General features: G+C 47.5%; 1 protein-coding gene across 4 annotated transcripts in view; it reads left to right on the forward strand.

Annotated features, from left to right (window-relative positions):
- Positions 1 to 25401, forward strand: part of cfap54 (cilia and flagella associated 54) — an 859633-nt gene that overhangs the window by 796008 nt on the left and 38224 nt on the right. For all 4 annotated transcript variants that reach the window (XM_086009903.1, XM_086009902.1, XM_086009901.1 and 1 more), the window contains 3 exons: positions 4347 to 4550; positions 6500 to 6595; positions 24359 to 24576. In XM_086009903.1, the coding sequence (XP_085866029.1) occupies positions 4347 to 4550; positions 6500 to 6595; positions 24359 to 24576 (518 nt within the window). The remainder of the gene's footprint in view (positions 1 to 4346; positions 4551 to 6499; positions 6596 to 24358; positions 24577 to 25401) is intronic.

The following is a 25401-nucleotide window of genomic DNA, read 5'->3' on the forward strand; positions in this document are numbered from 1 at the left end:
GCCCCTCCCCTTTAAGAAGGGGAGGAAGGCTTGCAGTAACGTGGCACGTCGTGCCACGATATATCCTCTCAGCGCCCCCAAGAGGGAGGCGAGGTGCTTCTAGTAGCACCCCACTTCCCTCTTGGGGCATTACCAATGAATTTCGGCTGTGGGGGCGCTAATTTTTTTCAGGGTGCTAAAAGTAGCGCCCCGGCGAAGTTAGCGCCCCAAAGGGGGCACTACTCAATTTTTCCCCCTAGGACTTACGACTTTATGACCTCACAATCATAGCTTCTCACACCTTGCTCACAATGCAACCTATTCAACCATGGTAGGCACATCACCCAAACACATTGAACCACCCTCACTGACATACTTCCTTTTCTCTTGCAAGCCAAGGTGGCATGCAACCATAGTGAGGAGGAACAAGCATGGCTGCACAACCTGACCCAGCTGGAGGAGGCAGTGCTGGAGATCATTGGAGGGGCCGTCACTAAGGCCGTGGTGCTGGGCAAGGCTGAAAGCATTGATGATGACGGTATGCTCATACCTAATCCTTCTTCTCACATCCCACTTTCCCTTCATCCCAGAATCTCTTCTCACTTACCAGCTGCTAATGGTGTATGCATGGACATCTTGCTTTTCCCCCATCCCCTCACCACAGCCCAACCCTTGTGCCTTTTTCCTTTCAGATACCCAAGAACTGCCAGCAGTCCAGCCTGTGCGGGAAGAAGTAGAGGAGGAGAGTGATGGAGAAGAAAACACACCGTCACTGCATCTGACACTCCCAGGCACCAGCTCAGAAAATGACACTGCGTGTAATTTAGTGGGTAGTATCGAGGCGGGATCTGCACATGGTGAGTCATCAGACACAAGTGGGCTGTAGCCAGGCCAGGGGGAAAGGGTAGTGCAGGTGCCAGCTCCCCGGAGGCCGAGGTCGCACTCGAGTTCTGCTGCACTGGACTTAAATGAGAACTTTGATGGGGCAGCCTTCAGAAGAAGGGTGATGGGCATGCATACAGAAATGCTTGGTGCAATGGCAGCTTGAGAGCCTCTTGTCAGTGTCAAGGAACATGGTGGAGCCCGGCTCCAATATTGCACAGGGCTTTGCACGGAGCTTGGAGCCTATGATTTCCAAGATGAAAGTGATGGGCAACACCATCAGGGCACGTATGGACCCAACCCTGCTGGTGTGTGTAATAGGTGATGTCGCAGCTTCCATTGCAGCACAAGCGGAAGTGACCCAACGTTTGCGTGCTGCAGTGGAAACTCGGACTTGTGCCATGCAGGCTCAGCTTGCTACCACGCAAGCTCAGATTACCCCCATGCAGGCTCCGCTAGCTGTCACTCAAAATCAGACTGCTGCCATCGTGGCTGGGTCTATGGGTATGGAAAGGGACTTGTAGGGTGTCACAGCAGTCCAGCAATCTGTGCTCCAACAGATGGCTAGGAATGCTGAGGCGCCGCCCTGGGACAGTGACAGTGGCTCCGTGGAACAAGACTATGCTGTCCTCTCATGGCAGCATGGCTGTCATTATATCATTGCTGGCCACGAGTGGTGGGGTTGTGGAGGGGAATCACCAGCCAGGTGTACAGCGGATATCTCTTGTCACCGAGCAGCCACCCTCGGGTTCAACGTGGTGGCTGAAAAATTTCTGGCATAACGGACTGGCGCAGGATGAAAGCATCATGACTGCTGCCACGATACCAGGCATTCACTATCATGACATGCTGGGCGTGGTCACACATCAACTATACATTAAGAGAGTGGTAGCCATTGCGGTTATGATACATCGCAGCATTGATTTGTGGCACCCGCAAAGCCACGTGTGTGCAGTCAATGGTGCGCAGCACCATGAGGAAGCCCGATATCCTGGCAAAGCCACGTGCATGCTCCTCCTGCTTCTCTCTGTTTAGAGAGAAGACAATGAAGTCCCCTCTCCTGGGGTACATGACCTCCCGGATGCAGCGATGGACAGCAAACTGGAATATGTTAGTTATGTTTCCTGCTTCAGCCTAGAAGGATCCGCTGGCGAAAAAATTCAGGGCCACGGTCACCTTGACAGCAACTGGCAGAGTCGTCATCACCCTGCTCTGAGGCTGCAGGTCTGGTTCCAAGAGGTGGCAAGAGTTTTATGACTACCTCCTTGGTGAAGCGGAGCCTCCGAATACACTGCTCCTGGCTTAGGTGCTGGTAGGGGAAGTGCTTCCTGAAGATCCGATGTGGGTAAGGCCTCCTGCTGAGAGGCTTCCTCCCCCTCCCTCTGCAAACAGCTTGCTTTTGCTGCCTCTGTTCCATCTCCCTGTCATGTTGCAGCCCAAGGGGGACTGCAAGTAGAGCCCTCAATGACTGGGAGTAAGTGGTGTAGTCAGAGGCCTTCTTTTAGGAGCCAATGTCCAGCAGCACGCCCTGCACACTTTATCAACTTTTTAAATGTCTTACACCAAGCCACTACTGATTGACATCACAATCTGCCTCATTTGAATTCTTCCGGCGCACGCAGGCAACAGCCGCGATATCCCCTTCCCAAGATTGTGACCAGCGCGGGCATGCCGGAAGTCAGTGGAAGTGAGGCGAGCGCCATTTTTTACTTCAAACCGGCCATAACAGCCGTGTGTGCAATCAATGGTGCGAATTTCTCGGCCACAATCTTTTATTAAGGACAGTTACTTGGAGTCCATTAGGTTTTACATGCTGTACCACCGTGAGCTCCATATTGTGAGTGAGCATAATCATTACAGGACACTATTTGTGCCATTCCCAAATGTTTCTTTAAAATATATGTTCACGTTGGGGAACTCATTTCCTTTAGTCACCACAGGAGCAGTCCAGAATTAGGTTCCCAATATAGTCAGACACCATGTTAACACTTTGCAATCAGTTCTTCACCAACGGAAGGTATGACAATCAACTCCACACCAGCTGTTAAGAGAGATAAACACTGGAGCCTTTTCCCAGTTCACTAGTTCCTTCCTTTGTTGCAGGAGTAGAGGCAAATGGAGAATTCCATGGGGGTGATTTTGACTCGGGGCGATAATGTAAAGTGGGCAATGTCGCATTAGCTGCCTGTTAGACATCTCTCCCCATTTTCAGTTCCATTGACTTCAGTAGAAATGAAAATGTGGAGGGGTATATAATGGGCGACTGATCCGATACCACCCATTTTACACTGTCTACCAAAATCAAAATGACCCCCCTGAGTTTGTTTTTCTTATATAAAAGTGTTTCATCAAGAATGCAAGTTAGTTAAAGTACTGCAGAGACTGCTAAAGGTATCTGGTTTGTAACAGATTTTGTAAGTTAAGTGAACCACTGTGATTTTCTATCTGCTGCTGTGTAACTATTGCCTCTGCTAACCTGATTTATTAATAAACATGATTGGTAGCTGTGGCCTGAGATACATGGCCTGTCAGTGCTACTTGTCCATCAGTGGGCTAGATTTTCCTCCGCTATCCTGTCCACAATCGAACGGGACAGTGGTAGAAAGGGTGGGAGAATTGGGCAGTGAGGCCTAATGCCGTGCTCCCGCCCAGACTCGACTTCACTCCCCACATCCCACCAGGCTGGCCACTGGCTGTCCCTTCCCCGCCTGCCATATGTGAATGTTGGCCCAGCAACTCGTGCTGTTTCTCTACTTATCACTGCTGTTGCCGTTGACCCCAGGGACCTCCAGCCGAAAGGTGGCAGTAGTCCCTGGAGTAGCGACAGTAAGCAGCACCTAGGGAAATAGAGAGCCTAATAATGGATTCCTCTGCCTGCATATTGGCCCCAATAACCTACCTACCTTGGCCCAGTCCAAGGCCTAAAATAAAATGTCATCTTTCCTCTAAAGGGCTCTTCCACCCCTCTAAATCCTCACTGCCTCTTTGGGTGCCGCAGTAGCACTGCATCGATTTTCCCGCATATCAGTGGTGGACTCCTCTTGGTAGCCGGGATCCCGCCTTGTATCCCACTGTTATCCCACCAGCAAGAGGAGAATCCAGCTGAAGCCATTCAACTGGGCCTATGCTGAGCCACGAACAATAGCTCCCCGACCACAGAACAGGCACCTGCCCCTCTCCCCGAAGGTGCCAGACTAGAAGAAAAAGAGAAGCTTCACAATCTAACCAGAACCCTGCCTTATTCACCCACCATCATTCTTCACACCCACATTATTGCAAGCTTAAGTTAAAGTGTTTATTCCTAAAGTTATTTTATAACAAATATATCAAGTGATTTTTTTTTAGGAAATATTTTTCAAAATGTATTTTAGAAAAATTCTTTAAAAATTGTAATCAACTACTTACAATGACCAAAAGAATGCAAAATTCTCAATGAGCTCCTTTCATAAAGTTCATCATTTTTGTTGCACATGATCTTGCTGTAGAAAATGATGAAATGCTGCCGAGCTTAACTACCATACAAGGAGAAAAAGTGGAAGAAGAGAAACAGGAGAATAAAAGATCAGAACCGGTTGAAATTCCAAATATCATGACACCGTATAGAAGGGCTGCAAAAGAACTGACCTCAGTCCACCTTCTACGCTACAATAACCACCTCCGCAGGCTATACAACACCAATCTACTTCCGGGTAAGATACCTGGCATTTATTCTTAGTGAGACTGACAGACGAAAGAGCCCAAGGCAATGTCGGCATTTGAATGCCATGTGATATTCACAGTATTCTGAACATCTTCAGGAGAGCAGCACAATTTCACAAAATTGCTTCAGTCTTCCACCAATTTACAGAAGTAGGTGAGATTTTATCAATAACTGTATTTCGGGTCTCAACTAAGAGATGGAAACAGAAATTTAAAAAAAGAGATGGAAACAGGAAGAAAACCTATATTCTTTAAGTTGGATGGTTTTGTCATCGACGAATCCTATGCTACCCACATGTGAACAGCAAATAAGACAGACAAAACAAACCAGGGCATTAGCGAACGAGTGGAGTTCTGTACCCAGGCCTGATAGCATGCCCCTGTTGGGCCGTGCTTGTACAATATGCTTTTTGGCACTGACCCACCCAATACATTATCTGTGTTAAAACAACAGGTGCTTCCACAGTGGTTCAGCAAGTCTGTTCCAACATCCACCAGAACCTTTGAATACCGGGCAAAATGGAACAGTCATATTGATGAATGAAATGCTTTTAACTAAAGCGTGACACTGTGACTAACCACATTTGCCTAGGGTTGAGAAAATACACCTGTATAGACAACCACAATAGACCTAAGGGGGTGAACTTCCCTGTGGTTTCTCGTCTCTCATATCGGCGAGTTTTCCACTGTTTCTGTGACTCTTCCATCGAAGTGAACTGCAGACAGGCCCAAGGAGCCTGGTGGAAATTCACCCCCAGGAAATCCAACCACACCAAGTCAGGAATTACTGACACTGTGGGGTGCTAAGAGCACAATGTTGTCAATTAATACCAGTGCCTTACAGGCACTGGATGAGGTGGCAGTGTGGCAGCTCCGACTAGAACTAAAGACCATGGACCAAAGTTTGGGAATCAGAATTTGGACAGGAGAGAGGATCAGCTGGTGCTACACGTTATTTAAATTCTGCCCCAAATTACGCAGGAAGTGAGGGAGGGTGTAAGATTCACCCACACTAGCTATTGTGTAGCTACGTAAATAATGGGTTTAAACCAGGATGACAACATCTGTTCTTAATACTGTAATTTATGCCCTAAGAACTGTCCATCTAACTTAAGCCATTTTAAAACAAGGGTAATGGAACTTAGAAAAATCAGCTGATGAAAGCTGATGCTAGAATCTTAAAGGTAAATTTCTATGTTTTATTGTGCTGCTACTCCGTTTACCTTAGATTAGTCTGTTTATTAGGCTGTTTGTTTAGGCTACTTTCCTCAGCTGCACAGCATCAGGCCAGCACTGCACCAGTTCTCCAGCACAGAGCTATGGAGAGTTCAATCCAACACGATACAAGTTAGTTTATAGAGCAATCCCTTAGCAAACAGCTTCTGCACACAGACCTCTGCTGCTCCCATATCAACACACAAGCCATTCGCAGACTAGAAGTACAGGGAGGGGAGTGTGAAATTGTCCTGTGCTCGCTCAAAAGCATACACACACACATAAGTGCGTACGTACGCACACACAGAGAATTGTGGAATATGATCTTAAAACACTAATGAAAATCCTGAACTGAAAAGGAATTGAACTTACTCAGTTGCCTTGAAACAGTAGTCTTGTTTATAGACCTCTCCTTAGAGCTGTTTTTCAGATGTGAATTTTTTGAGTTGTCGGATTGTTTTGGGGCTGTGTCAGCTTATTTGATGCTGTTCATCAGCTTTTCCGAATTTTGTCGGTTGGTATGTATATCAACAGGCTCACACCGCTCCAACATACTTATCAGTGCCAAGCAGATAAAAGGATATTGGTTGGATTGGCTACAGTATCCATGGTGCATAGATTTGAAGAATGGTGACTACTGAGCTTAACAGTAAATATTTTACTTTTTGAATTCAAATATAGTTGATAATTTGATAATTAATTTACTACATGTACATCTTTTTAGTTCGAAGTGCAAATCAAAATGTGAATGCTGAAGTGCCAAAACATCCTGATGCCAAGATTCATTCGACTGAGACTGCTGAGGCACAAATGCAAGGAAGTAGGTGGAGACACATCTGTCGTTAATTCATTGATAGATATCTTGAGACTATTTTCAAACTCCTTCATGTTCATAAAGCAAAGTCAAAAATAGCTCCAATACATATTATGAAATCAAGTGGGTTGATGCAGTTCTTTTTTCAGTTTGATCTCAGTTTCATCTGCTGTTTTTCTTGGAATTTGTCTTAATTATTAATCAAATTCGAGCACAGGTTGATCAAGTTAAATTTTTCTCTTTCTGATAACATAAGGGTCATAAATGTACTAAGTTATAAGTTGAGTTTCAATTCCATTACTAGGCATGAATTCATAACCCCAAGCTTTCCATAATTCAGCACTAATTGAACAATCTTCCTTGGATATAAGGGTGGTTCCTGTGGGAAATGGAAATTACCTACAAGTGCAATTGTGTAGGGTATGTTGGTGTAGTGTAGAGAGATCTTCAGCTTGTAGCTAACTCGTGCTTTTTTTTGCTCTTGGCCCTTCTTGGGCCCTTCTTTCCTGTTTCCTCCATTTCCTGTTGCCCAGTCATGCTACCTCCAGAAGGTCCATTCACTCTCAAACAAAGCCCTCGACATCCAGGACCTTTTTGTGGATGGTTGCATTGACAACCTAGCTTTGACTGAAACTTGGCTCACGGGTGATGACACCTTGCCCCTTAACAAAGCCTTCCCACCTATACTTTCCAGCACCGCTGCAATGGCGGTATGGCTCTGATCACCTAATCACACCTTGCCTGTCCTCCTATTCCTCTCGTACTTTCTCTTCCTTTTGAGAACCTCACCTTGTTCCATCCCTCTCCTTTAAAATCCTTGTTCTCTATTCTCACAAGCCTCACTCTGACTTTCTCACCCAGCTATCCTCTCTCCTTTCCTCCCTCATCCTCTGCACCGAGAAACTCCTCATCCTCAGTGATTTCAGTTCCCATCTCAGCTTCCTCTGCCATTTCTCCTCTGAACTCACTGCCCTCCTTTCCTCCTTAAACATCTCCCTCCGTGTAAGCTCTCATAGAATCATACAACATATAAAGAGGCCATTCGGCCCATTGTGCCTGTGCTGGCTCTTTGAAAGAGCTCTCCAATTAGTCCCACTCCCCTGCTCTTTCCTCACAGCCCTGCAATTTTTGTTCCTCTTCAAGTATATATCCAATTTCCTTTTGAAAGTTACCATTGAATCTGCCTTTACCACCCTTTCAGGCAGTGCATTCCAAATCATAATAACGTGCCGCATAAAAAAATTCTCCTCATTTCCTATCTGTTCTTTTGCCAATTATCTTAAATCTGTGTCATTTGGTTAGCGACCGTCCTGCCAGTTTCTCCCTATCTAAGCTATCAAAACCATTGATAATTTTGAACACCTGTATTAAATCTCCCCTTAACCTCCTCTGCTCCAGGGAGAACAATCTCCGCTTCACTAGTCTCGCCTAGAATCATAGGGGGGAAAATTGGGTTGATTTGCGCCTCTTGTTATCGCCTTTGGTTCTTTTGCCAGTCACCTTAAATCTGTGTCCTCTGGTTCTCAACCCTTCCGCCAATGGGAACAGTTTCTCTCTGTCTACTCTGTCTAGACCCCTCATGATTTTGAACACCTCTATCAAATCTCCTCTCAACCTCTGCTCTAAAGAGAACAACCCCAGCTTTTCCAGGCTATCCACGTGACTGAAGTCCCTCATCCCTGGAATCATTCTCATAAATCTTTCTGCACCCTCTCTAAGGTCTTCACATACTTCCTAAAGTGCGGTGCCCAGAATTGGACACAATACTCCAGTTGAGGCCGAACCAGTGTTTTATAAAGGTTCATCATAACTTCCTTGCTTTTGTACTCTATGGCCCCGATTTTCTGCCAGCCATCGGGTGGCTTTCCAGGCGGCCGGGGGCCGAAAATCGCTGAAAAAGCGGGTCGCGACCCCCCCCCTGCCTGATTCCCCGCCCCGTCTGACTTTCGGACCGCCGTTTCTCTGCGACCCGCTTCAGTCCCAGCCGCCACTGGCGGGACTGGCCGTCGGAACACAAATCACCAATTATTACCTTGTTTAAGTAGATTTTATGGGGCCGTTGCGATTTTGGGGCTTTCCCCACATCAAACACGCCTGCGGGGAACCCCGCTGATGAGACCTGGCGTGAAGCTTGCCGGCTTGCTTGCTGTCAGCTGCAGGTCAATCGGAGAAGCTGCGATTTAAAGGGACAGCACTTGTATGTTGAAGGACCTTGTTGTTGCAGGTTTGGGGCTACTTCTTCAAGGCTTAGGCACAGCTGTGGAAGGTTGGAGCCTCACACACTTCTCCAATGCGATCTCCTGGGAAGCCCCTCTCGCCACCCTCATTCAGCGCTTCCTCAGCGGAGGCATCTACGAGAAGCATGGGACGCCTTTTTTTCCTTCCCTTCTTGCCATTAGAGGATCTCCAGCAGCAGAGGCGGCAGCAGCAGAACCAGGAACAGCATGATGAGCACCAGGAGCACCAGGCTGCTGCTCACTCACCTGAAGCTGCACAGGCCAGAAGGGGCCAGCGCTTGGAAGTGGCTTGAGAGCACCTTGCTGCGCTTTAGGGGGCCATGGAGACCCGTTTCTGCACTGGCAGTCCTACTCAGAAGGACTTCCATGAAGATCTGGTTTCTCTGTTCAACAGATGGCCAACGCTCCTCAAGAGATGTCATTCTCTTATGAGCACTCACCATGTTTTCCGTACCCTGGTGAGTTATCTCCTCCATGGAGGTTGCCAACCTTTCCATGGTGATGCGTTCATGCACCAATGACTCCACAAAGGCTCTGCTCATGGTCGCTATGGACTCCTCCATTCACTCCACACTCGCAGCGACCCTGGAGACAAAATCTGCCAGAGACTCCTGCATCTGTGTATGGAGATCCATCACCTCTTCTCTTGCGGATGGACCCAGAGGCAGAGGGTCGACATTCAGCGCAGCTGAGCTGAGCTGGCAGAGTCCTGCGCCCTCCGACGAGGACTCTCCACTGCTGTCCCTGTCTCCAGAATCTGCTGAGGCTCACTTGTGAGCTGTGAAACACCAGGTGACAACACTACTCTATGTCCTGAAGGTCCCCCCGAGGTGTGAGTGTCTGCGCTGGTGCTAGGTGCGCTTACTTCTGCTGACGCTGCGCCCTCAGAGGTTGGAGCTTCCTCTGAGGAGTCTGGCTGCACAGCCTCTTCCTCCTCCACAGTGAGGACGGGGGCTCTGGATGGCACTGTGGGGGAGTAAAGGAAGGAGTTAGAGATGTAATGCCAAGGTTCCTCTGGTGACTCCCAGCGAGTTGGCATCTGCTGACACCTGCATCCATGCAGCATTGGTCTCAGTGGGAGGCCTCTTCCTCCCTGACCTAGGGAAGAGGACCTCCCTGTGGGCCCTAACCCCATCCAATAATGCCTGCAGTGAAGCCTCGTCGACTTTGAAGGCAGCTCGGGGTCTGGCACTGGCCACAGCTGCTGCAGGCTCCTCTGCCATCCTGTATGGTTCGTTTGGAAGCCTTCAGAGGATGCAGTGCTTGCCATGGACCTTGAAAGCACCATGAATGATGACATCATACTGTGGGGCTTTCTGACTAGAAATGGACAATTAGCAAGGCTGCCCACATGCTGGGAATTAATTGGCCACTTGAGGGAAAATTGCGTGGAGCTGGCTGCCATTTTTTTTGTGTGTCAGAAACCCCACATTCGGGGAAACCTGACCATTTCCCACACAAGCCAAAAATCGGGGCCAATGCTTCTATTTATGAAGCCCAGTATCCCGTATGCTTTACCTGCCCTGCCACCTTCAACAATTTGTGCACATATACCTCCAGGTCTCTCTGTTGATGCACCCCCTTTAGGATTGTATCCTTTAGTATTGTTGTGGAGTATTTTAAACCAACACTCGACACAAGGGTTTAGATCGATAGTCAAGTTGTCTTTATTGCACCGGTGGGGAAACAGTCTGCTCTGTCTTAGCCAGACCTTTCCAAATTGCCACAGCAAACACTGCACTCTTATACATTACAATACACATGGCCATCTCATGCACAATTCATTCCTGCCACCCGATTGGATCCCGGCCCACATGCATCTTCACTGATTGGTTGCCTATGCCGCGTTACGTTAAAGTACCGCCTTTATTATCGGAAAAGTATATGTCCGTTATCTCTCAAGCTGTTGTTGCACCTATGACCTTTGTTTATGCCAAATGGAGTCTCATCAACATTGTACTTCTGGTTCATTGTCCTCCTTTCCTGCCTCTCTAGGCCTCTTTCATTGTTTTACTTTCCTGCCAGAACAGAACTTACATCCTCTTAGGCCTCTTATGGTTGCATGTCCGGCGATGTTATCTCCACTGCCAATTCAGCAACTTAGAAAAAAGCATACTACTGCAAAGTATGGACTTTATTACACCATTCAGTGAAACTGCCAGCGATGTCAGTTTAACTCATTCCCCTCTGCAATCCCCCCAGTTGGTACTTGGGCCTTGCCCAAGTTAAACCACATGTATAAGCATCGCTGTGCCTCCTGCCCCATGCGGTGATCAGGCGCTGGTTCGGGAGGCCCTGCGTACCCATCATGTCTAGAGCAACCTTGTGTTTTCTAGCTCTTTCCGACTCGCTTTAGCTCTTTGTTTGGTCCGTTTCTTTTTACAAGTGGTGCATGCTGCTATTCCCCATCCTATAGCCATGACTAATTGCTATCAGTAATATATAAGAAATGATGTGGATCCATGGGTGTATGTTGACATTCATTCCCCAATCCCACGGCTTCTCATACCACGGGACTTCCTGTAGCTCTACCTCTATGTCCCTTTCTAATTCCCCAAGATTCCTTTGCAACACTATATATTGTTTCACCAACTTACTTAAATCCTCTTTCATTTCTTGCAGATCCTCTTGCAGGCGGGGTATTGGGGCCCCTACCAGATCTCCTTAATTGACCAACTCGTCCTTTAGACTATCTGGCACATTTAGTTTTATCTCCTCCCTTGAATGTACATACACCAATCTGGTGTGTCCAATTGTCGCAGGGATCTTTGGCGTAAAGCAGAAGTTAGGCATTGTGATTGCACATACAAGGTTACTATATTGGTACTCAGTCTTTGTGGTGGCTATACAATACTCCCCTTCGCCTCTATATCTCGAGCAGGTGTGATGGTGATCAACATGTGATAATTCCAACACACTCCCCTCTGTCTTATTATAGCCGCACTCATCCTTAGGGCCTTCTCCTACCGGATGTGGGCATATCGTAAGCGCGCCTTTCCCGTGGCATCCGTTTAGGGAGACTCCTCTCATAGTACCATTCTTCCTGATGGCATAGGTATCAATTGGATAGTATTGGAGGTATGTCTCACCCCTCACTGTGCCTGTTTGTTACCTGGTACTGTGGGTATGGAGTCATGTCTAGTCCCACCACTGGTATCAGGAGTACCATGCCTATCATTGCTGTCACTTCTGCTTTACATTTTTGTATCACTGGATATACTCTGGTCATCCCTTTGAGGGTACAAGCACTCAGAGGGCCTGGATTCTGGCTCAGGCCATAGAGCTGTGTGCTGTTAATCCAGTCTGGTACCTCGCCTCGCTGTATCTGTGCCAGATTACGTTTTAACTGTCTGGTGATCCATTGGCCATAGGCATGACACAAGCCTCTCCCTACCTCATCCTTTGCCCGTTCCTCATCTCTATGGTTTAGTTTGTTGATAATGCTAGCATGGTCCTCTACAACCTTGATTCCCTCGAGTAATTTCCTTATTGTATGTCCTCCCCAACTCTGATCCTTGTCGAACCAAACCAATTTCCTTCTCTAAAATCTGTTGTATTACCCTTTGTAGTCGTTCCACACTACTTTGGACTCCTTGTATAGCTAGGGCATTAATGAATGATGTCCCCGTGTTTATTCCCGTGAGTATATCAGTTCCTAAGCTCCTCTTAATCCTTTGGTGGAATGCAGCATGCCCCCTAAAATTAGTATCCCCTGTCGCATCAGCAGCTTGGTTAATTACATTCTTCATCATATATGCATACAACTCTCTAGTTTTAGTAAACCTTTCACAATATCCTGGCCATTGTAACATGGTTAAGTTCATTAGTACCAGTACAATTTCGTGTCTCACGTTATCAAACAATTGTTCTCCCTCAGTGAACAGCACCAATCCATTTTCAGGTCCAGGCGTCAATTTCAGACACCTCCGTTCTTCAGGTGTTGTTGTGATTGGGGGTGTTGTTGGTTCTAGGGTTAATCTTTGTGATGTGATCCTTGTTGTTGTTGGTTGAGGTGTTGTAATGCCGTGTACAATAGTTCATCTTATAACATTGTCTGCGCAGCTCAGGACATATCCCCCACTACTTGATCCAACACCTGCCAGTGTCTATTACATCTTACCATATTGCTGGCATTTGTCATTCTACAGGGTCCGCATGGTTGTTGTTCCAAGTTCACCCAGGTACCGTCACACCTGTAACATCCTTTTCCTTGTTTTTCACACTGGTAACTGTGTGATATGATGAAGCCTCCCATGAAGTCGCCATTAGGGGATCTTAACTTGTAGTCCATTTCTTCCAGCCCGTTATTTGGACTTATAAATGCTGTCATTGGGGTAGTTATGATAATCCATCTTACGGGATCCATGTTTATCTGTAATTTAAACAGAGGTCTGGCCGTCACCAGAGGTTAGCTCATCTCCGGTGTTTATTCCATTGTTTCTGTGGGATTTAAGATCAGAGGGGTTATTGTTGTACCGTTTTAGTTGAGTCCAATTTTTCCATCTACCCTTTCCCCTCATATCTATGCACACATATCGCTGGTCATGATAACCTCAAATGGTCCGGTCCATCTAGGTGAGAATCCCGATCTCTCTGGTAATATTTTAACAAATACCTGCTCGCCCAACTTGGGTAGGGGCTCCGAGGCCCCCTGCTTTTGTGTATTTTTATCTCTGATGTCTTGTTGTTCTTTAACTTCTTGTTTGAGCTCTTTCAATTGATTATCCAATGTTTGTACATATTTCCTAATTTTATTTTTTAAGGGTCTAGTCCCTCGCTAGCAGATGCTACTCCTTCCGGCAGACACATTGCTCGTCCAGTCATGATGTCAGTCACCCTGTTTGGGGTGGCTCTCCGCCTCATCAGGATACACGGAAGGACATCCACCCATCCCTGTCCGGTTTCGGCTATGGCCTTGCTTAAGGCTGTTTTCAGGGTTCTGTTCATTCGCTCTATCATGCCTGAGCTTTGCGGATGATAGGGGATATGGAACTTCTGTCTTACTCCCAGTAACTTACAAACTTCTTTCATTACCTTTCCCGTAAAGTGGGTACCTTGATCTGAATCTATTTGCAATGGGACCCCCCCATCTCGGTATCACATCGTATGCAAATATTCGGGCCACAGTCTGAGCACTACAGTCTCTGATAGGGAATGCTTCCACCCACCTTGTAAACTGGTCTATGATCACTAAACAGTATTTCTTCCCTCTACTGTTAGGTAGGGGTCCAGTAAAGTCTATCTGGAGGTTTTCCCAGGGGCCTTTGGGTTGTGGCTGGTGGGCCATTCTAACCTTTATGGGCCTACCTGGGTTGTGTTGTCCGCAGATGATGCAGTATCTTGCCACATCTTGTCCCATTCCACTCCACCACCAATCTATACTTAGCCTACCTATCATGCCATTCAGCCCCCCCATGGTCCGGCTCATGGTATATTTTCAATAAATTCTCCTGAATACAGTGAGGGGCTACCACCCTGTGATCCTTTTTCCATATTCCATCTCTACCTTTGGCTGCGCCTCTTTTTGTCCACTGCTCCTGCTCCTCCATTTCGGTCTCCTCTTGGATTCTTTTAATGTTCACTTCCTCTGCTGTTATTCTACCTGCTGCTATTGGTGTAGGCATCTCTGTGTCCGCTGCTGCTCTTGCTGCCTGATCAGCTAGCATATTTCCTTTTTGTTGCTCGCTCACAATCTTACGATGTGCCTTTAATTTAATCACTGCTACCTCTTCTGCTCCTTTTACCGCTTCTACTAGGTCTCTCACTACTTCCTCATGCTGCATTTGTCCTCCTCTGGAAGTTACATATCCTCTCCTATTCCATGCTATCATATAATCATGTACTACCCCAAACGCATATCTACTGTCTGTATATATATTTACTTGTTTTCCCTTTGCCAATTTCAATGCTTCCGTGAGAGCAACTAATTCTGCTACCTGCGCTGAGGTTCCTCCTTCAAGCCCTCCCTTTGCGACTGTTTCACCATTCTCGGATACTACTGCCCAACCAGTGGGTGGCTCCCCATTTATATATTGGCGAGATCCGTCTACATAAAAGGTGTTTTCGGGATTTTCAAGGGGCGATTCTGATACGGTTCCTCTGACCTCTTCTTCGATCACTAACTGACACTCGTGTGCCTCACTCTCTGATAGCATTCCCTCTGCGGGGTTGACTCTATGTTCCCTTATAATCTGGACTGATCTGTCCTTGGGTATCAATACTGTTTCCCAGGCCACCCTCCTTCTGTCTGATACAGCCTTCATTTTGCCTGTGTTTAGCAGGTCCACCACTGTGTGTTGCGTGTGTAATATCAGCTGTCCTGACATAGTGACAGGCTCGCATATCCGCACTGCCCATGCGGCGCAGTCGAGGGCCGCCATGCATCTCGCCATTCCTTTAACCACGGAGGTTTGTTGGGTGGAGTAATAGGCAATTGGCTTCATATCTCCCCCGTACTCTTGGGTAACTACAGCATTATAGAAGTTCCCGTCTATACTATCTATCTATCTATCTATATATATATAAAAGGATCGATCTGTCTGTCTGTCTGTCTATCTGTCTGTCTGTCTGTCCTTCGGTGTGGGGAGCGGGGCTCGGGAAGGCAGAGCGGGAGGGTGGGGCTCGGGAGAGCGGGAGGGTGGGGCTCCGGAGAGCGGGAGGCCGGTGCTCGGGGGGGGCGGGGCTCGGGACATTGGGGGTCGGGGCTCGCGACATCGGGGAGCGGGACATCGGGAGATCGGGGGGGCGGGAGATCGGGGGGCGGGACATCGGGAGATCGGGGGGGCGGGACATCGGGAGATCGGGGGGCGGGACATCGGGAGATCGGGGGGCGGGACATCGGGAGATCGGGGGGCGGGACATCGGGAGATCGGGGGCGGGAGATCGGGGGGTGGGACATCGGGGGGCGGGACATCGGGAGATCGGGGGCGGGAGATCGGGAGATCGGGGGCGGGACATCGGGGGGGCGGGGCTCGGGGACTCCTCCTCTCCCCCTCCCCTCCCCCCTCCCCCTCCCCCTCCCCTCCCCCTCCCCCTCCTCCCCCTCCCCCCTCCTTCTCCCCCCTTCCCGCCTCCTCTCCCCTCCTCCCCCCTCCCCTTCTCCCCCCTCCCCTCCTCCCCCTCCCCCTTCCTCTCCCCCCCTTCGCCCCTCCCCCCATCTTTCCCCCCTCACCCCATCTTTCCCCCCTCCCCCCATCTTTCCCCCCCTCCCTCCCCATCTTTCCCCCCTCCCCCCATCTTTCCCCCCTCCCCCCTCCCTCCCCCCCTTCCCCCCTCCCCCTCCCTCCCCCCTTCCCCCCTCCCCCTTCCCCCTCCCCCTTCCCCCTCCCCCATCTCTCCCCCCTCCCTCCCTCTCCCCCTCCCTCCCCCCCCACTTCCCCCCCTCCCCATCCCCCCCTTCCCCTCCCTTCCCTCCCCTCCCTTCCCCTCCCCTCCCTTCCCCTCCCCCCTTCCCCCAGTCGCTCTCTCTCTTCCCCCCAGTCGCTCTCTCTCTTCCCCCCAATCGTGCTCTCTCTTCACCCCCCGAGTCGCGCTCTCTCTTCACCCCCCCAGTCACACTCTCTCTTCCCCCCCCAGTCACTCTCTCTCTTCCCCCCCCAGTCGCTCTCTCTCTTCCCCCCCCAATCGCTCTCTCTCTTCCCCCCCCCCAGTCGCTCTCTCTCTCTCTCTTCCAACAACAACATGCCCTCAAAAAAGCCTCGGCACCGCCGGGCACTCCAGCTAGTATATAATAAAAGGATTGATCTGTCTGTCTGTCTGTCTGTCTGTCCTTCGGTATGTCTGTCCGTCTATACACTCGAAAGTTATAGAGCGTACCTACACGTGCGTTACCTCCAAAGAAAACTTACCATTCCAGGACGGTCGTAAGCATATTTACTTTTCGGTCGGACAAAAATTGTTCGTGCGTTATGCAAAAAACCTTCAAAATTCCACTCATTATTCGCTCATTCGCATTGATTGACTGACGTCACGGTCGCCCAATCCTGTGCCGTCATGATTGACCAATCCTACAGTTAAGTCACCTGATGGTTGACCAATCGCTGCGTCTGTGGGCGGGACTAATAATTTTCAACTCAGGCATCGGGCAGCCATTGCTTCAACTACTTCCAGCTCAAAATCTGCTAATCCAGCTTCGAAAAAGTTAGTATCTCTTTTAAAAATAACATAAGATTTACCAAAAACGTTTTATAAGTACTTTCACTTTCATCTTTGAAGGTATTAAAAGGTAGAAATGTTGCCCGGCAGCAGATTCACAGAGGGACAGAGAGACAGGGCCGAAAGCCTCGGACTCGATTTAAACCGCCCGGCCCAAAACAGCCCTGGCATCGCCGGGCTCCCCCAGCTAGTTATAATATATATGGAATGGTTTGACTATATTTGGCAATCCTAGTGCGGGTGCGGACGTCAGGGCTGCTTCTAATTTTGCATAAGCCTCGTCCTGCTCCGATTTCCATTCTATCTTATCCGTGGCGGGTCTCCCCCCTTTAACTAACCGTTGAATCAGCTCTGCTTTCCCTGCAAAGTCTGATATAAAATTCCTGCAGTAGTTAAATAGTCCCAACACTTTCCTTACTCCCCGGACGGTCATTGGCCTTGGCATGTCTTTTATGGCTGCCTTTCGTTCCTGCGGGAGTGCCTGATACCCCCGGCTAATCTCGTGTCCTCGATACTTTACTTTGGACAGTCCAACCTGTGCCTTTTTGGGGTTCAATTTAAAGCCAGCCTTCTTAAGTGTCTGGAGGGTGGCTAGTACTGCTCCCATGTGTCCTTTGGCATCCTCTGATGCAATCATTATGTCATCGACATATTGGAGTAGGGCGCACTGGTACTTTGATAGGTCTAACTCATCTAAGGCTTGACTCAGTACATGGTTGAATATATATGAACTATTGTGGAACACCTGTGGGACTCTGGTCCATGTATACTGCCTATCCCCGACAGTAAAGGTGAATTTCCCTTGTGCTTCCTCTGCCAATGGTATGGACCAGAACCCGTTCGCTATATCCAAGACTAAGTCCTAGAAATTCAGTGGGCTGCGCCACACGTTAGCGCCCAAAGAGGGCACTTAGTGGGTTTAACGCCACTGGCCACGCCTCCCGCTAAATTTAGCGGGACGCTAATGGCGGCGCTAGCCGTTAGCGCTGCGCCGCTACCGATGATGTCATCGGTGTGTGCAGCGCCCCGCTACCGCCCCAATCACGAAATTTGGTAGCGCCCCCTGCTTTGCGACCAGTTCAGGGGGGCCTGCCTGCGGCGGTAGAGGCGCTGAGGTGCGTGGCGGCCTTTTTTTTTGCTGGCAGGCTGCCAGCACCTCTTCGTGCTGCCGTCCCCGGCCTCCTGAGCCCTCCCCCGCGTTGTACCGGCTGTGTCCCAAGAGCCCGGCACTTCTCCTCGGTGCCGGGTTCTTTTGCCGGCACTCGCGATCGCCGATCGTGCTGCAGCAGGCCCCTCCCCTTTAAGAAGGGGAGGAAGGCCTGCAGTACCGCAGTGCGCCGTGCCACAGCGTGTGGCGCTGCGGCACGTTGCGCTGTGATTTTCAGTTGCAGCACCCCAAGAGGGATGCGGGGCGCCTCGAGTAGCGCTGCGCTTCCGTCTGGCGCGCTGAAACTGAATTTCCGGCGAGCGGTCGCGACTCCTTCCGGGGCGGTACTTCCGGCGCCCTGGTGAGAGTGAATTTCTAGGCCTAACTATTTTAAAGTCTGGTTTCAGACCATTAAATATTTTATTCAATGCGGTCTACACAAATTTACACCAACCAGAATTTCACCGTGGCTACAATAAAAGTCTGGTTTTAATAGGTTAATTAACCTCATAGCTCCAATCCAATCCAGATCAATTTTTTTTTTAACTAACCAGTATCACTTGAAAAAGAAAGAAACCATAGCTTCATTTTCTTCCAGGCACATTGGCAACTGCGACTTCAAGGCTAAAGCTTATCTTTTGTAAAATAATTATCAAACTTAAAACAACACACGCTTGTCCATCATTCAAAACAAGTCTTCAAAGGGTTAAACCGCTTTTAGCTCTCTGTACAAAAGAGTGGGTGGAGCTAAAACAAACATGACAGATATTTTCTTTCAAAGACTGAAAACTTCCACACTTTTAACACACACTTTCACACACACTGAGATCCCAGCATTCCTTTTAAGATTCCTTTCACTCAGCAAATCCTGTGTTTTACTTGTTTTGGACAGAAACTGATCGCATCTGTGTCGATAAAACTTTAATTTTTTCCTTATTCCCTTTCTTAAATGACTGTTACTCGGGTACAATTTTGGCACCCGTTTGTGGTCCAAATTCAAGTACGTCTACTCAACTCATAATATACGCGAGCCACTAAAATGATGGCCTTTTCTTCCTTTAATTTTGTTTCTTTAGCCCACCATTCTCTTTGTTTTACCGGTGGGTCATTCGGTTGCCAATCGTTTTTAACCATTTTGTCAATTAATCTTTTATTTTTGTCCGCTAAATAGCGTGTCAGAGACCCCACCAGTCCCCAATCGAGTTTTTCACTTCCTGTGGTTAATTGTTGTCAGCGGTACGTCCCTTACTTTACTCTCGCAGAGTGAGACTGTACTTGCAACAATTTTGTTCTGGCGATTTGTTGTCAGAGGTATGCTTAGCACTACTTGCAACTGGAGTTGTCAGAGGTATGCTTTAGACTTTTACTCCAAAGTTAACGCGCTACTTGCAACTCATACTGCACCTATCCTTCCGTGCGTTTCATCCTAACCCCAAGACCGCTTGACTTATTGATTCAAACCTTTTAGTTCTTTGATTCCAAAGGGGGCGGTGGACACGAGACGGTGTTGCCTTGCCCTAACTGTACGTGGTATTTAAAAGTACTCACGTTTTTGGCTCAGCTTCACTTGCCCGTTCCTCCCGTCCGCGTGGATCCTGTTCGTGATGCCAATTGTTGTGGAGTATTTTAAACCAACACTCGACACAAGGGTTTAGATCGATAGTCAAGTTGTCTTTATTGCACCGGTGGGGAAACAGTCTGATCTGTCTTAGCCAGACCTTTCCAAATTGCCACAGCAAACACTGCACTCTTATACATTACAATACACACGGCCATCTCATGCACAATTCATTCCTGCCACCCGATTGGATCCTGGCCCACATGCATCTTCACTGATTGGTTGCCTATGCCGCGTTACATTAAAGTACCGCCTTTATTATCGGAAAAGTATATGTCCGTTATCTCTCAAGCTGTTGTTGCACCTATGACCTTTGTTTATGCCAAATGGCGTCTCATCAACATTGTACTTCTGGTTCATTGTCCTCCTTTCCTGCCTCTCTCGGCCTCTTTCATTGTTTTACTTTCCTGCCAGAACAGAACTTACATCCTCTTAGGCCTCTTATGGTTGCATGTCCGGCGATGTTATCTCCACTGCCAATTCAGCAACTTAGAAAAAAGCATACTACTGCAAAGTATGGACTTTATTACACCATTCAGTGAAACTGCCAGCGATGTCAGTTTAACTCTTTCCCCACTGCAGTTTATATTGCCTCTCCTCGTTCTTCCTACCAAAATGTATCACTTCGCACTTTTCTGCATTAAATTTTATCTGCCACGTGTCTGCCCATTTCACCAGCCTGTCTATGTCTTCTTGAAGTCTATCACTATCCTCCTCACTGTTCCCTATACTTCCAAGTTTTGTGTCATCTGCAAATTTTGAAATTGTGCCCTGTACTTCAAGTCCAAGTCATTAATACATATCAAGAAAAGCATTGGTCCTAGTACCGACCCCTGGGGAACGCCACTGTGTACCTTCTTCCAGTCCAAAAAACAACCGTTCACCACTACTCTCTGTTTCCTGTCACTTAGCCAATTTCATATCCATGCTGCCACTGTCCCTTTTATTCCATGGGCTTCAACTTTGCTGGCAAGCCTATTATGTGGCACTTTATCAAATGCCTTTTGGAAGTCCATGTACACCACATCAACCGCATTGCCCTCATCAACCCTCTCTGTTACCTCATCCAAAAACTCGATCAAGTTAGTTAAACACAATTTGCCTTTAACAAATCCGTGCTGACTTTCCTTAATTAATCCACACTTGTCCAAGTGACTGTTAACTTTGTCCCTGATTATTGTCCCTGATTATCGTTTCTAAAAGCTTTCCCATTACCAAGATTAAACTGACTGGCCTGTAGTTGCTGTGTTTATCCTTACACCCTTTGTTGAACAAGGGTGTAACATTTGCAATTCTCCAGTCCTCTGGCACCACCCTGTATCCATATCTACCCGTATTCATGGCCATTCCCTCAACTCCTGGCTACTCCCATTTTCTCTTACTCCAATGCCATCTCCAACCACTTCCATGGGGGAAAAATTGAGTCGCGCCCCCTTTGGGGCACTAACTCCGCCGGGGGGCTATTTTTAGTGCCCCGAAAAAATTAGCGCCCCCGCGGCCGAAATTCATTGGTTGTGCCCCAAGAGGGAAGCTGGGCGCTACTGGAAGCGGAACGCAGCCGGCACTCCGCGGAGGGTCTTCACAGAAGGCCGGGGACGGCAAAGCGGGCAGGTGCTGGGAGGCGGCCAGCAACAAAAATGGCTGCCCGGCACCTCGCCTTTAATTAGTACCGCCCCGGCCACAGGTAGGTCCCCCTGACCCCGTTGGACATAGCGTCCGCCGGTAAGTCAGGGGGTGCTACCGAAGATCGTGAGCTGAATTTCACGGGGGGCGTTGGCGGCGCCACGCCCGGGCGCTAGTTGCTTTGCGCCCCGTTAGCGCCCTTTTAGGGCGCTAACGGGAGGCGCAAAGCAACCGAATTTTTCTCTTGCCACCACATCCCCCACCCACTCCAACCCCACTTCCTTCTGTGACAACTGCATTCCCTAAATCCCAACTACCTAGTCTTTGGCCCTCCATTTGTCATAATATGAAGCCATCAATTTGCTTATCCACTCCCTCATGTCCACCGTTGATGCCCTGGTCACCAGTGAAACTTTTAATCTCCCATTTCGGTTGATCCTCCGCTATAACCTCCAGCTTCACTCACTTAAGTCCAAGGGGCACATACTTGAGCAAATCTAGAGCACAAGTGGTTTAGCCAATAATCACCATATGTGGCTGGATCACAAGTGCTATTGGGCCGTACTCTCCTCCGCTAAACCGCACACTATTCCAGGATCATTGAGGAGAGCAAAGATAACCCCTGACTTTTCTTCACTACCAACCATCTCCTTAAACTCATCTCCCCAGCCCTTTTCACCCTCACCTCCATTTCCAACCTTCTCTCCAAAGTTCTTGAACATTTTGTCGCCTCCCAAATCTGTGTCCATCTTTCCTGCAACTCCATGTTTGAATCTCTCCAAGCAGGTTTCCATCATTGACACAGCACTGAAACGGCCCTTATCAAAGTCACAAATTACATCCTCTATGACTGTGACACTGGTTCATTATCCCACCTCATCCTCCTCGACCTCCAGGCAGCCTTTGACACAGTCTAACACACCATCCTCCTCCAATGTCTCTCCTCTGTTGTTCTGCTCAGTGGAATTGCCCTCACCTGATTCCATTCTTACTTATCCATTCATAGCCAGAGCATCTTCAGCAATGGCTTCTCTTCCCACCTTGCACTGTTACCTCCGGAGCCCCCCAAAGATTCAGTTGAACATTGGGACTGAAGCTATTGTCTTCAGTCCCCAACACAAACTCCATATCCTGACCACTGATTCCATCCCCCTCCTTGGTCATTGTCTTAGGCTGCAACCTTGGTGTCTATTCAACTCACCCACTTCAACCCCTGCCTCAGCCTTGTGCTGAAACCCTGATCCATCCATTTGTCACCTCCTCTCTCGACTACTCCAACGTTCTCCTAGCTGTATCCTACAATACCTGTAGCAATGACAATCTGCGAATGATTACTATTTGCAGTTTCAAATTCAGGCTCACAACAGAACTTATACCTGCTCTCAGCAAGACATGGATCACACTAGGCGTATCAGTGACACTTGGGGTGAAATTCCCAGGGAAGCCTGTCAACACCTTCCGACATGGTCCCAAACTACGGGATCGGAAGTGCCTGTACCCCCTGACGTAATAAAATTCACTACGCACTTGGTTTGAGTATAAAGCAAGGCTTTAATCAACTTGTTTCAAAACATGGAGGTCTAGTTGTACTTCACTAGTTCCTGTCTTACAAAATGTCCCTGGGCAAGCTGGGGCCGACGCCTGAGTATTTATACTCCTTGGACGGCGCCACCAGCTGGCCATCCAGCGTTATTTCACGAGTAGTTTCTTGATGAATGATGAGATTTATAACACCCCCCCAAGCACAATTCCTATGTTTGCCTTCAATAGAGCAGAAGCTTGGTGGATCCAGATTCTGCCCTAAAGTATGGTACCCACCAAAATTAAGGAAACAAAGACTTGCATTTACACAGAATCTTTAATGACCGCAGCACGTTCCAAAGCACTTTACAGCCAATAAAGTACTTTTGAAGTGGAAACACGGGAGCCAATTTACACACTGCTAGCTCCCACAAACAGATCTTATGATAATGACCAGATAATCTGTGTTAGTGATGTTGGTTGAGGGATAAATATTGGCCGGGACACCGGGGAGAACTCCCCTGCTCTTCTTCAAATAGTGCTGTGGGATCTTTTACATCCTCCTGAGAGAGCAGATGGGACCTCGGGTTCACATCTCATCCAAAAAGATGTACCTCTGACAGTACTGCACTGAAGTGTCATCTTATGTGCTGAACTCGCTAGAGTCGGGCTTGAGCCCACAACCTTCTGACCTTCAGAGACGAGAGTGCTACTGGCTGACGCCCATTGCACCTGTGTACGCAGTTGGTGCAATTTACTGTATTGACATTTTTTTATTAGCTTTGATTCTAAGTTTTATGTACTTCTTTCTTCTCAGTGAATATTTTTGCTTATTTTAGTGCCATCAATTGTCAATATCAAGCAATTCCAGGTCAGGTATGACTTAGGTTAGGTGAAGAGTAAAACTCTCTCCAGCTGGCCCCAACAATGTGACTTTGCCACCTCAGAAGAACAACACTTACTGCATCATTGTGAATTTTTTCGTTGTTCACTCCAGCCATGGGTTACAAAATAGGGGCAGTTTTGTACAATAGGTCCTTTACCATTCAGACCTGGATTAAGACTATTCACTCATTTTGGTTACACTTGGCAAGAAAAGGGACTCTTCTTTTATTGGTAGAGAGAAGTGACATTCTTGCTTGATTCAAGCCCACACCCTCGAGATAAACTGACAACCTGAATGGGCAGTGTATTAACTGCCCCAACATTTTAAATTTATGTTGATGTTCTCACCTATTAGTGATTGTTGTTGGTTTAAAGAGGCTGGCGAGTATAATATTAATTTAGTAATATGGGTTAAAAACTGGGCAATATAAAGATTTATTACAGTTACAGAAGTGCAGCAATTGACACCAGTCATGAGTGTGTTATAAGATTATTGTTTTGGAGCAAAGGATCTTTAGTTATGAATACTTGAGATATTTTACATTTGTATTTTAAAATTGAATCCTTAAATATTTTTCTTTCAGTTGATAGAGATTTATTCAAGTGTGCTATGAATGACACTGAAGATGGAGTTCATACACCTGTTTTTAACACAGGCCTTTGTCTACGACTGGGAGTAATGCATCCATTTTTAATGACCCACCTACCTGCATATAAAGATTCTTGCTATGTTGAGAGTATTCCTATAATCCTATATGAACTATTCAACAGGAGTCTCAGATTCCCGGACTTCTGCCCTGAGGTGAAATTTACGTTTGCAATATTTTGTGGTGAATTTTCCAAAGATTTCACAGAATGAGCTTCTTGAATGGCATACACAGGCTGTCTAAATTTTCAGCATCACACATTAAAAAAATATTAGCGCCTCATTAGCCCTTCCTGTAATGTTATTTGATATAGTTTAGGAAGTTTGTTATAACTGTTTGCTGTAGTCATGCTCAGTGACATCAGACAGCACAGATTAAGAAAGGCTTCAGCCCATCAAACTAGTTACTTCCACTAGTCTTGTACAATCTAGCCTATTGTGTACTCTCAGCTGCTGAGATAAAGTTGTGCACAAATACTGCCAAGAGTGAGTTTAGTGCACTAATTCATGCTGTTTTGAAGAGATTGCTTCAAATAAGCACACTTATTTAAACATTGTGAGTTAAAATGTTAAAGAAAGATAACAAAACACAAAATGGAACCTGAAAAAGTCTATTTTTTAAGAAGTGATCCTCGCCAAGCCTCGCCTTGCTTCATAGATTCTCATACAGAATTGGCATCCAGAGCCCAGAACTGATGACAGATTCGAAGGTGGCTGTGTCAGCTGCACTGCAGACATTTCCAAATGAGAAATTAAATAGCCTACATTTACGGTCTGCAAAATAAAAATTTGGCTAAAGTGTTTTACAAATTGTAGCACACTGTTAGATTGGTGACATCTTAGATAAAGATGCCAGGCTTAACTTTTTAAGCTTTTGAAATTATCAACAAATTTAAATTGTGTACACTGCAGCCCAACTTTTGCTGTGTTTTTTAACAGTGGATGAATGGGATTTAGGATTGTATGTTTTCACGGTCATAT

Source organism: Somniosus microcephalus, chromosome 17, assembly GCF_052327205.1.
Source record: "Somniosus microcephalus isolate GS21.2 chromosome 17, FLI_Smic_1.0, whole genome shotgun sequence".
NCBI classification, from domain to species: domain Eukaryota; kingdom Metazoa; phylum Chordata; class Chondrichthyes; order Squaliformes; family Somniosidae; genus Somniosus; species Somniosus microcephalus.